Consider the following 16,826-nt stretch of genomic DNA (forward strand, 5'->3'; position numbering starts at 1 on the left):
TACACATTAGTCTTTAACTCACTTTTAATAGTATAAACCTCATTTAGGTAGTAGTATTAAGCCACAACAATAATGCCACATTGAAACAGCATTTAATAAAATGCATAAAGCTAATTCATGCACTGCAATACTCTATATACAAACACAACAATGCAAATTCTTCTTCAAGACTGAAGACATTGATTAGATATAAAATTCAATTTAAAAAGAACATGCTATTTTTTAAATGCCATCACACATACGAAGCTGATTTCACAGGGGGAAAGAAGCTGTGGAAAGCTATAGCTTTCAACAGGTTTTAAACCTGGAATTAAAATGTAATGGCATAAACAATATTTTCTATATTGTAAAGGACAGAGGTTACAGAAACGGTCCCAAGAAAATCTAACATCCGAATTTTCCTTTAACAGGTGACTTTTAAAAGGGCTGGTAATACAGCTACATTTTAACAGAGAGGTCCAAACTACAAGTAAAAACTACAGTTTGTACTATGAAAAATGTGCAGCTTTTTAGTAGTTATAAAACTAGTTAAACACTGGTTTACAAGGTAATTGGGAGGACGGGGAGACTGTAGAAAAATACCCCAGCACTTGAGTTGTATGTGGCAGCAGCATGTGAGCTGATGAATGCTGTGGTCATTAAAATGACAGCTGGTCATACATAAAGTGACTGCTCCCAAACGCTCTCCAAGTACTAAACGTTAACACAGTCTGTAAATGGAGTGGTAAACGTTGCTGAGCATTTCTTCTATGTTGTATGTGTAAATACTGAGATGCCAAAATGACTGGTTTTGTAACTGAAAGTCTAGCTGGGCATTAAAAAAAAACCTCATATGCGTCTCTCTCTTCCCCTAAACTCTTATTTTTAAGCTCACAGTTTATTTTTAGAATGTGGTTAAGATAAACAGCCCAAGGGAACATTTAAAGATTCATTTACAGACTGTCAAGATTTCATTTGCATTTTGACTGGAAAGCCATCTTCAATAGTGTGATTGTCACGACAAGCAATGACATGTGAAAGGTCGAACAATCACTGTTGGATGAGGCCAGTGAAATACAAGCTTTCTTTACATCAAAAATGGGGGAAGCTGAAGGTGACATGGCCCACCGTCTCACAAAAGGCACTGAGTACTATGGTCTCATGAAGTGTTTCCAAATACTTCAATAGCTTATTTTAAAAAGAAGGAAAAGAAAATGCAGCTGTTGTGTATGTGAGTTCTGTGGTTATCGAATGGTTTCTGCCAGCATCCCGGGTGCTCACTCAGCCCTGCTCACAGGGCCAGTGAGCAGCACTGTGGGCTGGGCATGGCCTCCTCAGGGGCTCCCCAGTTTAAGGCCTGATTAAGGGGGAAAATGCATCAGAATAGATCTGGACAAGGAAAATGTGGCATCTATAGCTTTATGGGCACATGTATCCATACAAAATGGAATTTTTATCTAAATTTTTAAATCATAATTTACAGAAAGGTGTTAAGTCAATGGGTTTCATTCACATGCGTTTATGTGTAGGGAAGTAATTCAAGATTTGTAGCTTATTTGCCACAATTTAACCATCAACATTCATGCTTATTTTTAGAGATTATCTAATGTTTTTTAGCTGGTGTTAGACAGATGGGAATTTTTATTTATTTAGTTGCAGGACAGTGCCCCCACCTTGCTGACTGATCACAGGAAGGTGGGAAATTGCTACCACACGTGGGAGTCAAGCTCCCTCGAGATGGACCATTCTGGGTCTTGGACCACGATGTTGTCTCTGGACCATTCGATGCACTGAGTGTCTGGGAAGGTCGATGGCTTTAACTACTATGTTCCCTCCAGTTGGGCCATAAATAGGTATGTGAAAAGCAGGTTAAAAATCACCACCTAGTTTTGGATATTATAATAAACTGTCTTCCAGCTTTTTGGCCCTCGTCTGAATCGAGAGAACACAGAGACACGTCATCCTGTCAGAACCTCTCTGTCTGGATCTTTCCCTGTGCAGAGTGGCCATTCATGGCCCTTCCCAGCCTGGCTCACCCAAGGGGAACTGGAGTTAAGAAGATCACCAGCAAATCTCCCCTGCTGAGGGGCCTTGGAACATCCCTGTCAATTTACATGAGCGACACCATAGACTCTCTTTAAAAAAGAAAATAGAAAGTTTGGATACGTGGCTACATGTCTGTATACACAATATACATCTATATACACATAGGCACACTATATACACTGTACATATAGAGGAGATATAAACACATGTACATTCATTCAGTCAGACAGCTATAAGCCTGTTCACGCACACCATGTGAAGAATCCAGGACTGGACACGCAGAAGTGCATGTTGGCAGGAGGCACACAATGAGGAGGTCCTGCCCTGTGCTCCAAAGACCCAAACCAGCCCTGTCTTTGTAAAGGACTGGCTTTAAAAGATGACATCAAAGTTAAGACATTTCAGAAGCCTCACAATCTAGATAATGGGAGTTGGACCAAAGGGAGCGTGTGGACACCTGACCTGCCAGCTAAGTCGCATTCCTGGAGCTACAGGCACTGCCAGCCTGGGGTAAGAGCATCAGATGACACTTTCCTGGACTGGACTCACGTACTGAGATGTCATCTTGGACTCTATTGCACACGAGGCCGCTGACACTGTTAGTGGGCAGTAAGCCTCTGGACTCCAGTCTGCTTAGGCCCACAGAAGCTGGGCTTGGCCTGGTGACCGTAGAGCCAGGTGTGGTCAAGGCTGCTCTGGTGGCAATTCCCCCAAAGGGTTAGGCCTTCCCCCCCCCCCCGAGAAAGAGAACTAGTTATGGCTAGAGCCCTTATAATTCTTAGCTCCCTACTGTGGCTACCCCAAAAGCAGGCAAACAGGTATGTATGTAGTGTGGCTGCAAGTCTATGCTCTTTTGAGTAAGCTGCTGTTACATGTGGGCAACCAAGGAGTTGGGCGTGCCCATTATGATCACTATAACCGGCATCCTGTCTCAGAGTTCACATTTAATTCTGACATTGACAAACTAAAAAACAATCCCTCTTGAGGGCAATTATGTAGCACATCTTAAAACAAGTGACTACACCTGAAATTAAATATAAAAACCAAGATAACCAAAGAACCTCAAACCATGGCCTTATGGCAGAGATTAGACAATAAATAATGTAACCCCCAACACACATGTACACATTGCAAATTAGAAGGATGGTACCATACTTCCTAAAGACTTTATCCAGGAATAACTTAAAAAATATTATTTGCTTGAGTAACATATTTGGTCTTTTTCTAAGTCTCTTCCTGTCCTGTTCAATGCATGTATGTAATGAACTCCACAAATTTCAACACACAACTATCAACCCAGCATTATCTGAGATGAGATACTTCTGGAAAAGGGCCCACTTACCCAGAGTGACCGTGCGTCTGTCCCCACCTCCCTTAGCCATGTGCTTCTCCTCACTAAGGGAGTGGAACAGGCTACATGGCAGCACATCCCACCTCTGGCACATCTCGGATTCAGCAGGCAGACGGCTTGCCTCATTTCACTAAAGCTAGTTTCACAAACTACTAACAAGGGCTTGAAGCCTTGTGAAAGCTGGAGCCCAATTATTTGGTTAGGATCCCTTTAAATAATTCTGGACTTTGGGGTTTACTTCTCTTAACTAAAGAACTTTTTTTTTTTCTCTCTTAACTAGTTTGACCCTCTCCCCCTCCCCAATAAAAAATAAATGCAAACAAAAAACCAAGAGACGGACCTGCAAGTCAAAGGCCAGAAATGACTTCAGGCAGAGTGTTCCGGTTGTGTGATGTCATCCTTAAGGAAAAGGCCACTTCACCAGTAAGACCAAGAGGACCTGGGCAATTAATGAGGGAGTATTCAAAATCCAAAATGGCCCACTGGAATCAGCCATCACCTATAAAGGAGATTAAAGGGCAGGACCAGATTCTAATCAGCAACCTTCCAAGCTAAATCTAGGTTTTGTCCAGGGCTACCTCACCAGAGTCCAGCACTTTCTTGTCCAAGTGCTCCATGTCTGCCAGTTTTGCCTCTATTCCCAATATATTTAAACAGCAGCTCCTTCAGGTGCCCCAGTATCTTACGGCAGTCTGAGTCTTAAATCCCATAATGGACCTAGGACTCCCAGGCCTGCCTGCTGAGTGGTATGGGGATGAGGAGGGGTGGCTGGTATGAACCTTGTCACTAACACCAAGAACTCAGATCTGAAAGATGTGACACGACATGTATTCCTAGGGAATTGCTACATGACCAATAGACATGCTTACATTCGAAAATCAAAAGAACAGAAAAATAGGCAACTTTCGTGTAAGATACAAAAACGTGCTTCAAAATGCCCTCTACTAAAATCCTTCTCAAGCAGAAATGAGACACCCACCCTAACTCTGTTGTCTTAGCTAGTTTTTTGTGGTGACTCTGACTTTAAGCTGGCAAAATGAAATCCTTTCCATCATTTTATAACGGCCATCCTCTCCTCCCAAATTTGCTTCCAAGGCATGAACTATGAATGAGATAATTAAATCCAAACGGGAATTTAGAAGTTGGAGATCCTATCCCCACTGACTTTCTATTAACAACGACTCATAAAGTGCTGCTAACACCTGCTTCAGGGTAAAGCATCCTTTTTTTTTTTTACCGTAAACCTGTGGCAAACTTCCGCTTATCAACAGGGTGCCATGGTGCTTGGCAGTACCACCTGGCATCCCACAGGCTTCATGAGGCTTGACCTTGACGCCCATGTGCCCAAGCAGATCCAAGCACTTCAAGGAGGGAGGTGTACTGGCGTCTTTTTGGACACCATCTGATCAAAAGGTTCAAGAGGCTCAAATTTTGCCTTCCAGGATCTATTTTCTTAATCTGGTTATATATGAAGAAAACAAAGCACCTGACTTGGACTTGCCAGTTTCCCCAAATAGGAAATGCTGCTTTTTCATATCCGTGGAGTTGATGGCTACCCTAGAACAGAGCTTCCTTATAGCCGTATTCTGTTCCTGCTATAAACTCAGTGGGTGTAACATAAGAGAAAGAACATCATGTTGGGAGGTGAGGGTTGGCTTTGAAGGAGCAAGCAGTCTGCCTTTTAAGTACTCCCGGGCAATTTTCTGGCCTATGGCTGGGGGAACCAAAGTGCACCATGTGCCAGGACCAATAAAAGCCAACAGAGATGACGAGTCTGGAGGTGTTCTGAGAAACTCTGATGTTTAAGGTCAACAGACAGAAAATGTCCTGAGACCTTCCTTCAGCTCTACCAGGCCCTGACCATTGGGGCCAGGCAGCCAGACCCTGCACAGCTCCACTGCCAGTCTGTTCTGACTGTGCTGCAGAACACAGATGCCTCTCAAGGCGTCTGGAATGGAAACCACTAAGGAAGGAACCCTGAACTCCAAGGAGGCCTCCACTCCTCCATCTGAACAACATGCAGCCACCCTTGGCCAAACTCAGGAAATCCAGGCAAGGGCTCCAAATGCCCACCTTGCACTTGTTGGTCAGATGGCTCCACCTGCCTCGCACTCTGGCAGAGACGATTTGGGGATGGCTTCACTTGCTGGAGAAATTGCATGTCTCATTTGGCAGTTCATCTCTAACTAGGATGCAATCTGATTCTGAGAACCATCATCAGAAGAGAACCATAGGCTCTGTGGACCACCCATCACACACCAGGACCATGTGGTCAGGGAACCTGATAGCCATCAACTATGTGGCTAGAAGCTTCTGGTTTGGGCCGCCACTGACTGTGCTACCATCCTTTCAGTTCATGCTGTAAATAAGCCACGTTTGCGTTTGTTCACAGGAATTTAGCTTACCACCACCAATATGTGCATAAAATTAGGAATGATGCCCTCTTTTCTTACACATAAACAAACGATTGTCTCCTGTACCCTAGTGAGTTTTCACAGAAGTCATTACCATTTCAGCAAAAGACATATAGTTTTCATTTGCCCTGTCCATAGGCAAGATGTTGCTAACATTACGCATTGACAAGAAGTGCTTAGAAAGTGCTAATATTATTACCCTGGTAATTAGTAGCTATTAATTCCAAGGACATTTTTAACATATATACACGCATACTGTTTTCTTAGGTTCTTTTAGTTTTAATACTAGTCTCTGACATTATAAAAAATTTTTTGTTTTTTGCCCTTTGAGAATTTCTAAATACAAACTGAGTTAAAAGATTGTTCCAAAATTTGCTACGTCATTGAAAGGCATTAAAACATTTCTTATAGCAAGAAAGGATCCTACTAGTCTTTTAGTTGCTATTTTCAGGGATTAACAGATAGAAAGAAACCAGGTAGGAAATGGCTAACATACTGGAAATATGTGCACATACCAAAATACCACTACTTTTATTTTCTTTGTATGATTCTGGAGGTGTCTTCTGTCCCTCAGCAGATGTGCAATGTGCACTATAGACTGGCTCCGGTGATCTGGCCGTTGTACTCTGCTGTCTCCATCTTGAGGATGTAGGGGATTATGCTGTCTATTGAAACGTTGCCAATGAGACCAGTAAAAAAGAGTTCTTCAGTTATGTTGGAGCTCATCAGCCTGAGTGCTGGCAGGCGGACAAGAATCCGGGCCAAGCTGTAAGAGGGAGAGGCGTTAAGAGAAAGGGAGCTGCGGGCCACCCTTCAGACTTAGTCCTGGACGACTTTCCCAGAGCCTGTCTGTACTCCTCAGAATGGAACCAAAGAGACCTACCCCTGCTTTTCCTGATTTCATTAGTTCCTCTTGTAGGAATTTATCATGAGATAAAAATCAAACAAGTGTATGCAAAGATGTATATACAAATATGTTCCCTTCACTGTTATTTATAATAACTTCCCTCCCCCACCACAACCAACAGACAGACAGACCTGGAGATCCATCTGTAAGGGACAGATTAAAATGAAGTATGGTGTTTCCATATAAGAGAATGCTACTGACGCACCAAAAAAAAGGATAATATTTATATTTGTTAGTATGAAAAGCTATCCATGACATACTGCTGAATCAAAATTAAAAAAACAGGTTATAAAGCCGCAAGTGCAGCACAGTCTCATTTGTGTATTTGTGTGTACATGTGTGTATCAAGGAAATCTGTGGAGGCCTGCTGCCAGATGCTAATAGTTGGTCTCTGAGTATTGGGATCTGGAGTGGTTTTTTCCTATTAAAAATCTTTTACTGAATTGCCCAGTTTCCAGTGTTCATTTAGTATTATAATTAAAAATAAAGCAGTAAGATTTTCACTTTGGAGAAACCATGGGTGGAAGGGCACGCCATGAGGTGTCCTGAAGGGCAGCTGGATCCTGTGTACCTGAAGCGTTCCATGTGGTCCAGTCACTCCACATCCAGGAAGTGATCCCTGGAAACACCAGAGAAGGGTAAAAGCAGCATGGGCAAGGATGCCCGCTGCAGAGTGCTTTATCACAGCCCCACATTGGGAACAACCTACATTTTCATTAGCAGGGAAATGTTGATGAAACTATGGTATCTCCTTAGCCACAGAAAAGGATGAAGAAGAATGTATGGTCATTGTGTATTAAATGAAAAAAAGTTTTCTTTGACAAAACCTTTTGTATTTCAGGGAGGATTTAAGGCAGCGGCCTGGCCAGACGTAACACGCTGTCCCTCTACAGCAAAGACCCACGAAACAGGATGTAACAGATAACAGATGACAACTCTGGAAACTTGAGCATCAAATGAAAGGATATAGAATTAGATGAAACACTGATTGGAAAAAGAAACTGAATGACAGCAGCAAACAGGGAGAGATACGGAGCAGAGGTGCCCTGCCAGCCAGTCCAGCACAGCGGGGCCATTTATAGACAAAGCCAGCAGTGACACTGGGTGAGGAGCATAGGGAGACAACATCACAGAACTCTGAATAGGAAACAAACTGCGTAGACATACCCGGAGTGAAGCAAGTAGAGCAGGACCTGAACTGGAGCTAAGGAGGGAAAGTACAGGAAGGTGGATGAGAACTTCAGGGATCCTGATGTACACAGAGCAGGGAGGGAACTGGGACCCAGAGACAGAGGGACTCTCCAGCAGCAGTACCTGACCGGTAGAGCAGGGGACGAACAGGGAGCAGCAGACGACCCCCCCACCCCCCCCTTTTTCTCTTCCCCCTCCCCAGCCACCTATCCCACCCCTCCCCTGCTGGAGGGGAGAGAGTACCTACTTGATCCCTGGCTGCATGCCCCCCCCCACTGGGGAAAAGCACAGGGTGCCTGTGTGACTCCTGGCCACCTACCCCACCCCTCCCCCGACCAGAGCACCTGCACAACCCCTGGCTGACTTCCCCACCCTGCCCTGCAGGAGGGAGTGCCTCCACACCCCTGGCTGCCTGCTCTGCCCCTCCCCTGCTGGAGAGAAAGAGTCCCTTGCTGGAGAAAGAGCACCTCCACACCTCCTGGTCACCCACCCACCCCTCAGCCATCTCACATAAAGTGAAGAGCAATGAGGGCTTGCCCTGCCCACTGCTGACTGCCTACCTGGGAGCAAGCAGAGAACATTCCCGTGCCGCCAGACTAGTGATCATGGAAGCACACCCAACCCGCCAGCTCTGATATATCAAAACAAAAAATCATAAATAACACCTTTATGCTGGAGACAGCAGACAGTATCAAATCATATAAAGAAACAGGACATCAGCCAAGTGACCAAATAAAGGTGCAGAAAATCTTCCTAAGGAAGAGCTGGTAACGGAACTGCCTGATAAGGAATTCAAATTCCTGATAAGGAATTATAAATAGGGTCCTCAAAGAGATCAAGGAAAACACAGACAAAACTCTAGAAGAATTCAGGAAAACAATACAAAAAAGAATGACAAATAGACAATTAGAAATCATACAAAAACAGCAACTAGAAATCCAGAAGATTAACAATAAAATGTCAGAAATTGGTAACTCAATTGAAGGGTACAGAAGTAGAATTGAAACAATGGAAGAAAGAATTAGCAAAACAGAAGACAAATCCCCTGATACCAATTTGTTTGAGGAACCATCAGAAAAAAGCATGAAAAAAATGAAGAAAGCCTGAGAGTTATGTGGGACACTATGAAAGGAATAAGTTATGCATGATTGGAGTCCCAGAACAGGAGGAGATAAGACAAAAGCAGAGAGAACGTCTGAAGGTCTGCTGAAAGAAAACTTCCCCAATGTCATGAAAGATGAGAAGATTCCCATCCAAGAAGCTCAATGAGCCCCATACAGGACAGACCCCAAAAGAAAGTCACCAGGACATATCAAAATAAAACATTCCAAGTTCAAAGCTAAACAGAGAATTCTGATCAGCTCGGGAAAAACAAAAGATCACCTACAAAGGAACTTCAGTGAGACTAAAACAGCTCTGATTTGTTGGCAGAAACCATGCAGGCAAGAAGGCGATGGAATGACATATATAAAACCCTGAAAGAAGAATTGCCAACCAAGACTCATATACCTTGCAAAAGTGTCTCTCAGATATGATGACAAAATTAAGACATTCTCAGATAAACAGAAATTAAAGGACTTTGTAAAAGCCAGACCATCCTTACAAGAAATATTAAAGGGAGTCCTTTGAATAGAGAACCGACATCAGACAACAACCTGAGAGTAGGCCACACAACGGCATCATCAAGATGCCAACCCAGATAGAGAAACCTCAAAAGTAAAATAAAGCTATAAAACTAAAAACAGGGAACCAGAGAGGTCAATCTGTAAGCAACGATAACTTCCAAAACAAAAAGGGGGAATAAATGGTGTAGACACAGAACTTCTATATGGAGAGCATGTCATGGCGATATCAAGAAATACCAGACTGTTTTAAACTTAAGAAGATAAAGGTAAATATGTCAGAGTAACCGCAAAGAAAGTTAATAAACCTACTCACTAAAGAAGAAAGCTATAAAAGACTCAGTAAATACAAAACCAACAACAATGAGGGAGGTGAAAAGAAAATACATAAAAAAAAGAACTCAGCACAGAAAATTAAGAGGAACAAAGAAAACAGCAACACCACAACAAAACATAACAAAATGACGATAGTAAATGCATACCTATCGATAATCACACTGCATATAAATGGTTTAAATGCACCAGTCAAGGGAGAGTGGCAGAATGGATTTAAAAAAATGACCCATCAATACGTTGCCTATAAGAGACACACTTTAGACACAAAGACGGAAATAGGTTAAAAGTCAAAGGATGGGAAAAAATATGTCATGCAAACAGTAACCAAAAAAGAACATGAGTGGCAATATCAATCTCTGATAAAACAGACTTTAAATCAAATCCATCATAACAGACAAGGAGGGCATCGTATAACGATTAAAGGGACAATCCACCAAGAAGATATAACCATAATAAATACCTACACACTCAATGACAGAGATCCAAAATATATAAAACAAACTTACGGCACTGGAAAGAGAAACTGACAGTTCCACAATGATAGTAGGATACTTTAACACACCACTTCTTATGAAGGACAGAACAAACAGAAACAAAGATACAGAAGATCTAAATAAAACAACCAACTTGGCCTCATAGACATATTCAAAACATTCCATGCAACAGCAGCACTGTATACATTCTTTTCCAAAGTAGATGGATCATTCTCCAGAAAAAAACAGATTTTAGGCCACAAAGCAAGCCTCGATAAATTACAAAACATTGAAATAATACAAAGCATTTTCTCCAACCACAATGCTATAAAACTAGAAATCAGTAACAGGAAGAACAGGGGAACAAAATCAAATACATGGAAACTGAATATCTTGCTTAAATATCACTTAGTAACAGAAGAAATAAAAAACGAAATAAATTCCTAGCATCAAATGAGAATTCAAACACAACATACAAAAACCTGTGGGACACAGCAAAAGCAGTGCTCAGAGAAGAATTTATAGCAATAAAGCATACACCAAAAAAGAAGGGCCATAATCAACAGCTTAACCCTACAACTCGAACAAATAGAAAAAGAATTCAAAAAAAGCCCCCAGTCACCAGAAAAAAGAAAAAACATAGAAGGGAAATAAATGAAACAGAATACAGAAAAACAATAGAAGGAACCAACAAGACTAGAAGCTGGTTCTTTGAAATCAGTAAAAACAGACAAACCACTGGCCAAATTGACAAGGGAAAAGATGCAAATAACCAAAATAACAAATGAGATGGGTGGCATTATAACAGAACAAACTGAGATAAAAAAGGATCAGACTAGAAATTAGAATACCATGAGAAACTGTACTCTAACAAATTTGAAAACCAAAAAGAAAAGGACAAATTTCTGGAAACACACTACCTACCTGTACTAACACAAGCTGAAGTAGAGAATTTAGACGGACCCATAAAAAAAGAAGAAAGTCAAGAGATCACAAAAAAAAAGCCCCAGTGCAGACGGCTTCATTGTAGAGTTCTGCCAAACATTCAGAAAAGAGTCAACACCAATCCTGCTCGAACTATTCCAGAACATAGGAAAAGGAAGGAACACACTCGAATTCAATCTGTGAAGCCAGCATAACCCTGATACCAAAGCCAGGCAAAGACACCACTAAAAAAGAAAATGATAGACCAATATCCCTTATGAATATAGACGTAAAAATTCTCAACAAAATCTTAGCCAACATAACCCAACAGCATATTAAAGACAAGACAAAACAAAAAGAAACACCACAACCAAGTGGGATTCATACCAGGTATGCAAGAATGATTTAACAGTAGAAAATCAATCAATGTAACTCACCACATAAATAAAACAAAGGAAAAGAATCACATATCTCAATCAATGCAGAAAAGGCACTGATAAAATCCAACACCCATTCTTGATAAAAACGCTCAGGAAAATAGGAACAGATGGAAAATTCTTAAACATAATTAAGGGAATATATACAAAACCAATAGCCAACGTTATTCTCAATGGAGAGAGACTAAGAGCATTCCCCTCGAGAACGGGAACTAGACAAGGATGCCCTTTATCATCATTTTTATTCAGTGTCGTACTGCAAGTCCTAGCTAGACAATAAGGCAAGAAAGGGAAATAAAAGGCATCCAAATTGGTAAGGAAGATGTAAAACTATCCCTACTTGCAGATGATATGGTCCCATATATCGAAAATCCCAGAGACTCTACAGGAAAACTACTGGAACTAATGGAAAAATTTAGTAAAGTTGCAGGATACAAGATGAACATACAAAAATCAGTTGATTCCTCTACACTAAACAAGAATACTCCGAAAAGAAAATCAGGAAAACAATACCAATTATGATACCCATTACCACTGCTAGCAAGTTGATCTCGACTCACAGCAACCCTACAGGACAGAGTAGAACTTCCCCACTGAGTTCCCAAGGGTGTAAATCTTTATACAAGCAGACTGTCATACTTTTCTCCCATAGAGTGGCTGGTGGATTTGAACTGCTTACCTTTTGATATGGCCCCCAAAAGATAAAATACTTGGGAATAACCTAACTAGGGATGTAAAAAACTTATACAAAGAAAACTACTGCAAAAAATCAAGAGAGACCTGAATAAATGGAAAAATATTCCATGAATCATGGATAAGAGGACTTAACATTGTAAAAACAATACAATCTACAGATATAATGCAATCTTGATCTAAATTCCAACAACATTCTTTAACAAGACAGAAAAACTAATCATCAGCTTTATATGGAAAGGAAAAAGGCCCTGGGTAAGTAAAGCATTCCTGAAGAAGAACGAAGTAGGAGGCCTCATACTTCCCGATCTCAGAACCTACTATACAGCTGCAATAGTCAAAACCGTCTGATCCTGGTACAATGGACAGACCAATGGAACAGAATTGAGAACCCAGAAATAAATACACCCACCTATGGGCAGTTAATCTTTGACAAAGGCTCAAAATCCATTAAATGGGTAAGAGACAGTCTCTTTAACAAACGGTGATGGCAAAACTGGATATCTATTTGCAGAAAAATGAAATAGGATCCATACCTCACACCATACACAAAGACTAACTCAAGATGTATCAAAGACCTAAATGTAAAAACTAAAACCATAAAGATCACAGAAAAAAAAACAGATGCAAACTTAGGAGTCCTAATTTCTGGCATAAATAGACTATCAAACTTAACTAAAAAAGCAAAAACAGTAGAAGATAACTCGATGACTGGGACCTCCTGAAAATCAAATACTTATGCTCGTCAAAAGACTTTTCCAAAAAAGTAAAAAGAGAACCTACAGACTGGGAAAAAAAAATTTGGCTATGATGTATCTGACAAGGGTCTAATCTCTAAAACTTATATAAAATTCCAACTCAACAACAAAAAGACAAACAACTCAGTTAGAAAGGGGCAAGGACATGAACAGACACTTCATCAAAGAAGACATCCAGGCAGCCAACAACACATGAAGAGATCCTCATGATCATTAAAAAAAAATCATTAGCCACTAAAAACTCACTGCTGTCAAGTCAACTCACTAGCCATTAAAAAAAAAAAGAAAAAAAACCTTTTTTAGAGAGACGCAAATGAAAACTACAATGAGATACTATCTCACACTAGTAATAATGGCATTGATCAAAAAAAGAAAAAACAACAAATGCTGGAGAGGCTGTAGGGAGATGTGAACTCTCATACACTGCTGGTGAGAATGTAAAATGGTACAACTATTACGGAAGATGATATGGCACCTCCTCAAAAAGCTAGAAATACCATATGATCCACCAGTCCCACTCCTAGGTATATATCCTAGAGACATAAGAGCCATCACACCAATAGACATATATGCACACCCAGGTTTACTGCATCATTACTTACAATAGCAAAAAGATGGAAACAGCCTAAGTGCCCATCAATGGATGAATGGATAAACCGTGGTACATATATACAAAATACGACGCAACGTTAAAGAATAATGATGAATCCACGAAACACCTGACAACATGGATGAACCTGGAGGACATTATGCTGAGTAAAATAAGTAATCACAAAAGGACAAATATTATAATGAGACCACTATTATAAAAACCCAAGGAAAGCTTTACACACAGACAAAAAGATTCTTTGATGGTTATCAGGGATGGGAGGGGGAGGGAAAACGACTAACTAGATAGTAGACACATACTAGCTCTGGTGAAGGGAGAGAAAATACACAATATGGAGGAAGTCAGCACAACAAAATCAAAGTAAAGGAAGACACTGAAAGGTATACAAGAGTAAAACGCAACAAGGTAAACAGTAATACATATACAATCCTACAACATTAATAACAATAATGTATGAGTGGATATATAAGTAGATACGTAAGCTGAACAAGGTGGGAGGGTATATGGAATTACACATACACATACATATGTACGTGCTGCAGATATACCCAACGTATGCAATGGTGTACACAGCAGACACAGTCATGAAAACTTCTTAGCCATAACCATATATCTCCTGGAACTGAGATACTGAGCTTGAGAGCTAGGACCATAGTCTCAGGGGACATCTGGGTCAACTGGCATATCATAATCCACACAAGGTTCTACATCCTACCTCGATGAGTAGCGACTGGGGTCTTAAAACCTTGCAAGCGGCCATCTAAGATACAATTGGTCTCTTCCTGTCCAGAGCAAAGAAAGGTGAAGAAAATCAAAGACTCAAGGAAACCATTAGTTCAAAGGAGTAATGGACACGTGAACCACAGTCTCCACTAGCCTAAGACCAGAAGAACTATATGGTGCCCAGCTACCACTACTGACAGCTCTGACCAGGACAATAGTAGGTCATAGAGTGGGAGAGAAATGTAGAACAAAATTCAAACTCATAAATTCATAAGACCAGACTTACTGATTGAACAGAGACTGGTGGGACCCCTGAGACTATGACCCTTAAACACTCTTCAAACTTCGAACTGAAATCACTCTTGGAGATCACATTATGGCCATACAATGGACAGGACTATAAAATGAATAACATCAGCGAGCAATGTAAACCTCAGAACAATCAACGTGAGACCTAAAGAGGAGCATTTGCTCAAAAGCAAAGTTCAGGAGGAAGGTAGGAGCAGGAAAGCAGGGCAAACGGACACAGGGAACCCGGAGAAGAAGGGGGAAGAGTTCTGACACACTCAGTGGTTTTATCATCAATGTCACGAAACAAGCTGTGTATAAATTGTTGAATAGGAAACTAATTTGCTCTATAAACTTTCACCAGAACATTAAAAAAAAAAAAAAAAAAAAACCCTTTTGTATTTTATGATTCCAATTACACATATATAGAAAATTTCTGGAAGTAAATACATAAAACGTTAACAGTAGGTATCTCTGGAGAGTGGTGTTTTCACTGAGTTAAAGGTTTTCTTTTTCCTTTCCAGAATATTCTCATTTTTTTCTACAGAGGATCTTATTTTTAAAAAGAGAAAAAATGTACTCGGATTATGCAAGCAGTGTCACAGCACCATCAGCCATTCGCCAGCCATCAGGAATGTCGTGCCTTCCCTGCACAAAGCACTGTGCTCCAGTCTTGCGGGCATGCGTGGGATAAGGAACACCGCCCCCAGATCCCGAGGGCAACACAGGCTGACAGGTCTTGGGAGGACTTCGTGCAGCATGGGGCATCTCAGCTGGGCCTGAGAGGCTGGCTATGGCTTCCATCAACAGAGATGCAAAGAATGGGGAGATGTGGCAGGGTATTTCATGGGGAAAAAACAGTATGAGAAAAGGCACAGGGGTGGAAAAGATTTTAAAAGTTAATATATAAACAGGATGTAAAAGCATTCTAGAACCTTTTCTTTGGGAATTGTCTTTGAGTGAGTTGCAGAGTCCTATAAAAATGTCTCCCTTATCTCATTTTTGGCCCCATATCACCTGATTCACACACCTAGGCCCCACAACTAGACTAGGACGACTCATGATTTTTCCAGAAACATTACACTGACTTTCAAAGGCCTGAGAGTTGCTGATGTTAAAGAGATTCGAGAGTGTGCAGGGGCTCTGCCAGCAGCCCCCAAGAGGGGCATTTCTAGAAACTGTGTGGGAGTAGGTCTGTGGCCTCAGGGGACAGACACCTTGCCTACATGCCTGGTTAGATGTATGAATTCTGGCTGAATGTACATTCTGAGACAGTCCCATTCTGTATATATCGAGGCTGAAGTTATTCTAGATTTATGATTAGTTCTTCAGCAAATCCAGTAGAAAATGGTCTTGCTTTTGCAAAACCTGCACCTGGGCCATGGATGTACGCCTAAGTGAAGCAAGCTCTTTGCCAGCAGGCCCCCAATCACACCAGAGCAATTGTCCCCCCAGGGCCTGGTGTATCTCTGCTCTACGGACACTTGCAGACTGAGGTCTGTACAGGGGACACAAAATGTCTGGGGAGGTGGGGCAACACATCTTCTGGACTGTCAGTTTTACTCAAAAATTTTCTTTGTGGGGATAGGTGGGGAGGGAAATATTAAATAATTTACTTGACAAGGCCCCAGAAATTCATGTAGCCACCAGGGAGTTAGAAGTGGTCACAGGGCAAGGGCTCTTCCACTCCTTGGGCGGAAAGCCTGTCAGCGCATTCTGCCCGATCTCAGAACAGCTTTCCTGTCCAAATCTGCATGAGAAAAGCTGACTTATGTATTTTTGCTGCCCACCCATTACAATCAATACTGTTAATTAACTTTCCCGCAAATAAACAGACCTTTTTTAATCAGTTTATCAGCCGGTAAAATGATTATTTTATACAACTCAGCCACTCCTTTATAGAAGTCAGGTTCTGTTTCTGTCAAGTACTTTAGCATCACCGCGAGTGCTGAACAGAAGGACATTTCTTTTAAACTGTTCTGGACAAGGGTATCTCCATGAGAACACTAGCCTCATGCACAGTGTTAACCTGAGCAGAGACCACAAAGCATTGACTTCAACCCCTCAGATTAAA

The 16,826-nt window shown here is 41.3% G+C and overlaps 1 protein-coding gene across 7 annotated transcripts in view; it reads right to left on the reverse strand.

Moving 5' to 3' along the window:
* Positions 1–6: 6 nt before the first annotated feature.
* Positions 7–16,826, reverse strand: part of NR2C2 (nuclear receptor subfamily 2 group C member 2) — a 128,803-nt gene continuing 111,983 nt past the window's right edge. For all 7 annotated transcript variants that reach the window (XM_049863010.1, XM_049863009.1, XM_049863006.1 and 4 more), the window contains one exon: positions 7–6,556. In XM_049863010.1, the coding sequence (XP_049718967.1) occupies positions 6,382–6,556 (175 nt within the window). In that variant the 3' untranslated portion in view covers positions 7–6,381. The remainder of the gene's footprint in view (positions 6,557–16,826) is intronic.

The sequence above is a fragment of the Elephas maximus genome, chromosome 20 (assembly GCF_024166365.1).
Source record: "Elephas maximus indicus isolate mEleMax1 chromosome 20, mEleMax1 primary haplotype, whole genome shotgun sequence".
NCBI classification, from domain to species: Eukaryota; Metazoa; Chordata; class Mammalia; order Proboscidea; family Elephantidae; genus Elephas; species Elephas maximus.